The following is an 8784-nucleotide window of genomic DNA, read 5'->3' as shown; positions in this document are numbered from 1 at the left end:
TTCAAAATTTGAAATTGTTATCCAATTACGTGCTGAATTAATGCTTATTAATGAACTGTTACCGTAATTTAAGCTGATTTAGATAACAAATTTAAATGTTCCATTTTTTCCCCCTTTTAATCTTAACAGTTTTAATTTACTGTGTATCATTTACCATGTATCACAACATACTAATGTATCACGCCACAGCAATTTTAAGGGATTATTAGTAAATACTAAATTTGTCGGGACAGAATGTAATTATTGTATTACACTATGGGATTCCTTAAATTTATACTTTTTCTTTCGGAAAGTTACTTAATTTTTAGTTTTTTACTTAAAAATTATTTAATTATGTATTTTTTTTCAGAAAGTCATCAAATTTTAAATTTTAACTTAAAAATAACTTAATTATTCATTCTTTTCTCAAAAAATCACTCAATTTATCTAATTATTTTTTAATAAAAAATATTAATTGTTTATATAATAATCCAAACTTTTTTTTAAAAAAATACCATTTTAACTATTTTAGTGATCCACCTACCTAACCTGACCCATTAAAAAATATAATATGAACCATTTTATTTTGTCTTTCATCCTAAATTATTCTCTCTCTTTCTCCTCTACGTTTTTTTTTCATTCTCCATTGTTGGCGCCTCTCCAAAAAGAAAAGCAACAATGGAGAATAAAAAAGAAAAAAGTAAAGGAGAAATAGAGAAAATAATTTAGGATGAAAGACAAAATTAATTGGGTCATATTATATTTTTTAATGGATCGGTTAGGTGAGTGGATCACTAAATGGTTAAAATGGTACTTTTTATTTTTTAAAAAATTTGGGTTGTTATATAAACAATTAATATCAGTAAATTTTAATTAAAAAATAATTAAATAGATTGAGTGACTTGAGGAAAGAGTGGATAGTTGAGTGATTTTTGAGTTAAAATTTAAAGTTGAGTGATTTTCTGAGAAAGAAGTGCATAGTTAAGTGACTTTTGAGTGAAAATTGAAAGTTAAGTGACTTTATGAAAGAAGAGTGCATAGTTGAGTGACCATCTAAGGTATTAACTCCTTGTGCGAGATATACTGTTCGCTTGATAACATGTACAAAAATAATACTCTCTTCGTTGTATTTTATGTGACAATATTTGATCGAGTACGGAATTTAAGAAATAAATGAAGACTTTGAAATGTTTATCAAATTGTTCTTCAAAAGCAAACTCACTTTTCTCGCTCATGATAAATGCATTTGAGTACTATTTTTAAAATTAAGTAGAACCAACAAGGATAAAAAAGAAATTATACCTTTAAATACTTAACATATATGGTAGTGCTATTTAATCTAATAATTGAATTTGCGTATAAAGAGACATTAAAAGTACTTAAAATGTAATTAGTAGTCCCACATGGGTTGTTAATTTATCTCATTATTAATGATAATAATAGTTTCTGATTATTTTCATTTTTTGAGCTAATTTTTTAATGGAGTAATTAATCTTAATTGATATCTTATAATTAGAAAATAAACAAACCTCCAAACCCGAAAAGTACAGAAAATAATTTACTCATAAATATCTATATATTCTCTACAATTCGAGCTTGACCTATAAGAATAATAAGATACGATAGAAAACACCTTCATTCATCATTATTAAAGATTTTAAATCCAAATTTTACAGGAAACATATTTCAATTAATTGAAATCTTAATAATTATAAATAAACTATATATACTTTAATATAAAAAGACTGAACTGTTGAAAAAGAAAATGAAGAGAAGTGTTTGAGACAGAATGTTGGAAATAGAAACAAGTATCATTAATACTTGTTGTTGTTGAGACTTGTAACCTTCCTAGATCAGTGAAAGCCATGTTTCAAAAATATAAATTAATTTTTATTCAAATATCTTTATTAATATTATTTTAATGAAAAAATGAATATTGGTAACTCTTGGTTAATTAATGAGAAGGGTCCTCATTGTCATAAATAGAACCCTAAAACCCAATGGGCTTTGGCCCCCACTTTGTCTATAACTCCTTTTATTCACTTATCCCAAAACACCCGTGTTAGAAAAATTAAAAAAAATAATTATTTTTTAGAAAAATAAAAAATAAAAATTGTGGTCTTTCCTCGATAAATAGCTTCACATTTTTCTATTCTAAAACATCACCTCCTTCTTCAACCTAAACTTCTAAAATTTCTTTAAGAAAATAATTAATCATGGCTATTAGAAAATCAAACAAAATGCCACAAGCAGCAATCTTGAAGCAAATTCTAAAAAGATGTTCGAGTTTGGGTAAGAAAAACAGCTATAACGATGAAGATCATCTTCCAATCGACGTGCCAAAAGGACATTTTGCGGTTTACGTTGGAGAAAATAGAACTCGATACATCGTACCTATTTCTTTTTTGACTCATCCCGAGTTTCAATGTCTCCTTCGACAATCCGAGGAAGAATTTGGGTTCGATCATGACATGGGAATTACAATTCCATGCGAAGAAGTTGTGTTTCGGTCACTAACTTCGATGCTTCGATAAAAGTTTGGTGCACTAAATTTTCGTTATGTGCGAGTGAATATTAGGAGTGGAGTGAACAAGGATGGGCTAGCTCAAGATGAAGCAAATATTGATGTTTTTTTTTGCTTGTCTTTTTTCTAACATCCACTAAATTTTTCACTCTATTTTTTTTTATTTTTGTAATTTAATTTCTTCTAACCCTGACCTAGGAACTACATGATATTATTAGTAGTGTTTTTTATGGGTCAGAATGAGATTTGTAAACAAATCTTGTGAAATTTTCCTTGCAGAGGTGTTTTTTAGCACCCTGTGAGAGAAGTGAATTGAATGTCTCTCAATCTAATTGATTTGTCATTTCATTTTATTTGCATTTTTATTAAGTGCATCTTCATTTGTTTAGGAAAAATTCAAATTGAGAACGATTCTAGTGAGAATAAAATTAATAATAAACGGAAATACCAATGTAATTCACCAATATGGTTTGTGGTGCACTTGTGAGAGTATTTTATCCTTAATTGAGATTTCGGGTTTGAGTTCTGAATATGGTGGATAAAATTTTGTTGGGACCGTCAACTCCAAATAAAAAATTGAAAAAGAAAATAACGTAATCCGTATAATTATAACTCTCTAGGTATAGAGAGTGCAGAGTACACAAGAATACCGTGCAAGATAAATTGGCTTAAGATATGTTTTAACCTTATACTTCCTCCGATCAATTTTATTCCTTCATTTTGAAGCTGGCATATCCTTGGCTGAATAATGATTAATTTAATATAATTATCTTATCACAATATTTGCATAAATTAATTTTAGTTCTTAAAAAATAATTTGGAGAATAACTATTTATGTTGAAGATAAAATGGAGCATCTTAGTAGCATAGGCGGACCCACCCACGTATTCGATAACTATAAAAAAAATCATATATATATCTATTTTGAGAAACTGACAGAAGTTAAAATATAATTTATAGTACATCCATGAAAAGCATAAAAGTGTCCTTGCGCTGCTGATACAAGCTAGAGAATCCACCTGTGAGACCTAGATTTGAATCTAGCTAGAATGTTTTAATACTATTTTCAACTTAAGTTTATGTTAGAGTTCATATTTGAGCTAAGGTAATGTTGGTGTATCCAAAATCTTCAAATTCTGAATTTGTCGGTTCCACCTTGTTGATGAGAATTTGATTCCTACGTTGAAATTTCTTCCCTCCTTTTATTAATAAAAGTGAAAAACATTTTTAAAATACTAGTTAAGTAAAAGTTAATAAAAAAGAAGTCTTCTATTACATACTTTCTTCGTTCCTACATTCTTGTTATTTTTACTAATAAAATTTAAGTAATTTAAGAATGAAAAGAATACTATACTTGTTCCTACTTTATTAGCCATAGGAATAGCTAGATAAAATTGAAAGTGCTTATGAACTCTTTATAGTAGAAAATTACACATCTATATATAGTTAAATATATTTATTTTTGAATGAAGTGAATTTTTTTTAATGTGGGCCAAAAAATGATCGAGTTTTAAATAAATTATTAGGGACTTCGATTAGGTTTAAAATAATTAAATTGAGTGTCTAATTGTGATTTTAAAATTATCGAGAGCGGTGAGCGGATATTAAAATATTCAAAACACAAATTCTTTAATTAATCTATAATACAAGGATCTCTGGTCATCACACTACCATTTTTTTTAAAAAAAAAATAATCAAAATAAGGACAAATACTTCTTAGTCATCGGTTTATCGTATATACTGTGATTATTAAATACTAATACTGATTCCGTACAGTGAACTCTTCTTAATATTCCAAGTGTAAACAAGTTGGTACTTTGTTGAAGGAAAAAAACAATTATTATTATATACTTGGCATCGTATTATATTCTTGATGAATTTATATTATATACGATAGTAGTGCGTACAAATTTTACTTACTAAAAATATTATTTGTATCCTTTTGTCTTTTCGTAAACATCTAAAAATATTTTCTGTATTTCCCGTTCTGCAAAAATAATAACATTATAACACATAGGTTAAATTAAAATATTAATATATAATCAAAGCATCAAGTTGTTAGCACCTATAATCTTGTTTTGTTTCTTTTACAAATACGTTGGTTTTTTTTTCAGAAATTAATTAATGTGCTTATTTAGTTGTAGTCGCACAATTATTTGGCCAGCATAGAAAAATACGACCTAATGAATTTGCTTAGTGAATCTTTCAACTACTTATTCACCTACGATAATCAATGTTCTCCGAGATCATTTGCTACATGAAATAAAATGAAACATAACAATTGGATATTTCACCTTATCCGATCAAATTACTTCAGATTATATTATTTGTATACTAAATTAGTCGTTTTAATTAGGGTTACTTACTTCGTCAAAGAGATCTACCAAATGTAGTGTTTTTTTGCAAATGCTGAAACTGTAATGGTAATGTTTACATGGTTATCGAAAAAAAAAATTATTATACTTTTTATATTTATATATGTTATTTGATTACGTAGATATTATACGTTTTATATCATAAGCATATTATAGTAGTACCTTTTTTATCTTTTTGTATTTGAGAAGATTTTCTCAAAATTTAATTTAATAAATTCTAAATACTTTATTTCAACAATATCATAAAAAATGTAACAGTTCACAATATCCAATTTAATTAACAGCTTTTATGTAGAGACAAAATTAAACCTACAACGGATTAGATCCATATTTTCAACAACTTCAACCGTTGTCATTACGACTTCCAATTGATCTCTTAGATCATATTATGCTATTATTATAATTTAATTCCAAATATCACCCAAATTAATTAATTAACTGAAATCTTTTGTTGTCGTGAATGAATAAATTAGAGATATCAAATAATGAGTTGTTTGGTAGGGTTTAAGCAATCGATCAAAGTTGATCAAAATTTGTTTTTGTCAAGATCGGTCAAATAATAAGTCATAACTCAACTCATTCAAGACGATCCAACCTTCTTCCCTTTCTTTTTTTATTTTTTTATTGTGAAAAAATGAAAGGATATTTTTAAAAATTATTAGCTTAATTAAGTTCTTCCAAATTTACTTAATATTCCAATTTTATAATTTGATTTTACATATTTGTATTTTGGCTGCAATATTTTAATTCACGGGGGTTGCAATGTTTAACACATTTCAATTTAACTCAATAATTTGATGGGTCATGACCAACTCATTAAACTTGATGGATTGGACAAGTTACCAAAAAATTGATCCACCTCTACGATATATATATTATCATGCAAATCATTTCTCAACCAATATAAATTGTGGTGTAATATATAGTGAGACTGTTCCACCTTTAACTAAGAGGTTTTGAGTTTGAGTTCTGTGGATAATGTCTCCTCGAATAGGTCGTGCGCGATCTAAATTTAGTTGGTGCTCCAATCCAATGGGACCTGCAACTTCTGATGGTGAATCACACTAATTGAACTTATCATGCAAATACGTAACGTCTATCACGGACATGCATGAACTGAATATATATAATATGTGTGACTGGGGCGGACCCACATGGTGTTCGCCGGATGCTCGAGCACCCATTAACTTCGTTACGATATATATATATATATATATGTGTGTGTAGAAATCGATAGGTGTTTGTATAAAATTAACATAGACCACCTAATGAAAAAATCATATAGTTGGCCCAATGATTCTAGGATGGGTACTTAAGACTCTTTTAATGTTGTTGTACGAAGGTTCGAATCTCATTCTTAACACATATTTTTTATAGTTTCACTTCAGAGCACCCACAACCTTAAAATCCTAAATCCGCCACTGATGTGTGAAATTCTTAACGATATAATAAACCCTACATAAAATATGAGCTAGCTATCTAATATATATATAGCTTATTTATGATCCTTTGGGACCAACACAATAATAATAATAATAATAATAATAATAATAATAATAATAATGAGCTAGCTAGCTACAAAGTTGGTCCTATATATCTTTAATTCTCTCTTTAGGTCATTTTCTCTTTTTATTTCAACCACAAAAGTTTTCTGACAGTAGCAACTCCTTTTCCTAGCATAAATAATTAAATACAACTGCAAATTAATTAAATTGCCTTCTTTTTGTGCCCACAAAAATTAAATATAGTAGGAATGAATTATATCCTTCAACATGTATTGATTTTTCTACTGACCAGTATTTATTTTGTGTTGCTGCTCATATTCATCACAGAATTCCCATCTTCCTCTTAAAATATCTTCCCTAACATCATCAATGTCATATATAGGCGAACAAAAACTTATGAATTTAACTGGACTCAATATTTTTATGTATACATTAACGTATAAATGAATAGTCATGAAGTATCAATGAATATTAAAAGTGAAACTCATATATATCCAAAAATTATAATTTGATTATTGTTATTGAGTCTAAATATTAAATCTTAAATCTATCTCTGAATTCTGATCGATCAACGCATGCATGGCCCTCGTTGGCTCTTTCTTCTTCATCATTCATTTCTTCTATTTTTTCTTCTTTACTTACCGTACGTACTTAATTTATTGATTGGGTCCAAATTATAATAGCTAGGGCTAATTATTACAATTATTATTTTTGAATTTATAGTACGTACTTCACTTGGTAGATAAAAGGTCCTTATCTCTCAATATAAAAGAAAAGTTTTAGAATGATGAAACATTCGAGCTTATATAAGTTAATTATTATTATAAAGCTAAGTGAGATAAAAGTCTTCTCATTGGATAAAAAGAAAAAGGAAGAAAATGTAGGTGCAATTTTTATATAGGTCATCCAATGTAGGTGATTATATTTTACTATATTAAATTTATGTGATTATCTCACTTAAAAAATTAATCTACTAAGGATTTTTTTTCTCTCTATTATTTCTTCAATATGCAAAACAAAATATTGAGTAAATCATTCATGTTCATCGATATGAGTTCTGATTTAAACATTGTGTTTGTCTTTAATACGGGAGTAATTTAAAGCTCATTTACGTAACTTAAAAAGATTGGAATTAAAACGCATAATTTTCAAATGAATATAATGTATAACACAATTCCGTAACACAGTACAAGAGGCATATAGTCCTACCCATGCCAACACAAAGAATCAAGAATTGGGACCAATGTTGTTGTACCATATAAAATTGAGCAGTCATTTTCATCTAAAAAGATTTTTGGGTATTTCATAATTGTTAATCATGGTTGGTGAGGTGGTTATTATTATTATTATTATTATTATTATTATTATTATTATTATTATTATTATTATTATTATTATATAAATAGTTGGCTCCAGGCATGTTACTTCTATGCAATGTTGTCCCCAATGACATCCCATCTTCATTAAAATTTAAACCCCAGTTAACACCTAATAATTAAGATTAATAAAAATAATACTACACACACATTTAAGATGATAAATATCAAGTTATAAACATATTTTTTAATAATAAACTACTTATAGCATATTATTATCAGGTTATAGCATATCAAGAAAAAACATATTATTCTCATTAATTTTTTTAAATAATAATAAACTTATTTAAATAATTACATTTATTATTCAGTTACCTTTTTTAAATCAATGTAGTTAATTAAATTAATTATTTTAAGTTACCTTTTTTAAACAAAACTCTTAACTAGTGTAAATTCAAATAAATATTATATAGTTACCTTTTTTAAAAAAATTACAAAATAATGGGGATTTTATCATTCCATAATTAATAACTACCCATCAATATCTAAAATAATTACAGTTTTATTTTAAAACTGTCACAAGTTATCTAAAAAAAAAAATTTATATTCCCCAAAATTTTGTTCTTCCCCAAATCCTCACAAAATCATCTCTTTTGCACGCCTAACAATTAATTTTTTACCAAATCATCTCTTTTGCACGCTCAAAAAACTTTCAATCCTAACAGTCGTCTTCTCCAATTCTACTATTTTGCACTCAAATCTTCCTTTTCTGCACTCAAATCTTCATCTCTTGCACTTAAAAAACTGTACAATGTCGAAGAGAGGCAATGAAACCCCGCGAAAATCCAAAAGGTTGAATGATGAACAAAGCTCAGACGAATTTCATGCTCCATCTTTCAAAATTTTATCACAAACACAAACTCAGTCTTCATATGCAAAAGACAAAGCTAGATCAGGGAAATCAAAAATGAAAAAAACAACAAACAAACATCCAAAGGAATCCGAGAAGAAGAGAAAAGGGAAAGAAAAGCAAAAAGTAGATGAATCGGAGAAAAGGGCGAAAGAAAGAGGAAAGAAAAGGAAAG

At 27.5% G+C, this 8784-nt stretch overlaps 1 protein-coding gene across 1 annotated transcript; it reads left to right on the top strand.

Annotated features, from left to right (window-relative positions):
- The first annotated feature begins 2123 nt into the window (after positions 1 to 2123).
- Positions 2124 to 2856, top strand: LOC107027198 (auxin-responsive protein SAUR50-like). The gene has a single exon (XM_015228382.2). The coding sequence runs from the start codon at positions 2196 to 2198 to the stop codon at positions 2511 to 2513; it is 318 nt and encodes a 105-aa protein (XP_015083868.1). The 5' UTR covers positions 2124 to 2195; the 3' UTR covers positions 2514 to 2856.
- The last annotated feature ends 5928 nt before the right edge of the window (positions 2857 to 8784 follow it).

The sequence above is a fragment of the Solanum pennellii genome, chromosome 1 (genome assembly GCF_001406875.1).
Source record: "Solanum pennellii chromosome 1, SPENNV200".
NCBI classification, from domain to species: Eukaryota; Viridiplantae; Streptophyta; class Magnoliopsida; order Solanales; family Solanaceae; genus Solanum; species Solanum pennellii.
Note: the sequence above shows the minus strand (reverse complement) of the source record. Positions and strands in the feature narration are given on the sequence as shown.

Bases quoted from the DNA above. Each gene is read 5' to 3' on its own strand.
- LOC107027198 (XM_015228382.2), top strand. From the start codon at position 2,196: ATGGCTATTAGAAAATCAAACAAAATGCCACAAGCAGCAATCTTGAAG.